At 55.1% G+C, this 546-nt stretch overlaps 1 protein-coding gene across 1 annotated transcript in view; it reads right to left on the bottom strand.

Moving 5' to 3' along the window:
* The window catches only part of EMH_0074980 (uncharacterized protein), a gene marked incomplete at both ends in the record, with an annotated part of 2974 nt that overhangs the window by 1936 nt on the left and 492 nt on the right, over positions 1–546 (bottom strand). The window contains one exon of the mRNA XM_013499535.1: positions 37–537. Within this exon, the coding sequence (XP_013354989.1) occupies positions 37–537 (501 nt within the window). The remainder of the gene's footprint in view (positions 1–36; positions 538–546) is intronic.

The following is a 546-nucleotide window of genomic DNA, read 5'->3' as shown; positions in this document are numbered from 1 at the left end:
GGGGGGGGGGGGAGAGGCTTCGTCGTCGATCAGCACCTCCACTGCCGGGTGCAGCTCGGGCTCGTGCTGCGCCGAGAAGAGCTGCTGCTTTTGCTGCATTAGTTTTTCCATTTCCTCAATATCTCGCTTCACTATTTCCAGTTGCTGCTGCTGCTCTAGAATCCTTAGATTCTGCTGCGAATTAGACCGACGGTTTTGCTGCTGCTGCTGCTGCTGCTGTTGCTGCTGCTGCTGCTGTCTTTGTTGTACGCGTTCATATCTCGGGCGCATCTGCTGCTTCTGCTGCTGCTGCATGGTATTCCTTATCTGTCTTGGCATTCGCTGTGTTATTCGTTGACGTTCTTGTCTTTCATGCTGCTGCTGTTGCTGCTGCTGCTGTTGCTGCTGCTGCTGTTGCTGCTGCTGCTGCTGCTGCTGTTCTAAGGGGGGCGATGGCACTGCCTGTTGAACTGTAAGAACCTCCAGCTGCGCATCGTCCAGCTGCAGCTGCTGCAGTTGCTCATGGGGCTCTTGTTGCTGCTGCTGCTGTTGCTGTTGCTGTTGCTT

This window comes from Eimeria mitis, genomic scaffold, assembly GCF_000499745.2.
Source record: "Eimeria mitis Houghton genomic scaffold, Emh_scaff4417, whole genome shotgun sequence".
In the NCBI taxonomy this organism is placed as follows: Eukaryota; Apicomplexa; class Conoidasida; order Eucoccidiorida; family Eimeriidae; genus Eimeria; species Eimeria mitis.
Note: the sequence above shows the minus strand (reverse complement) of the source record. Positions and strands in the feature narration are given on the sequence as shown.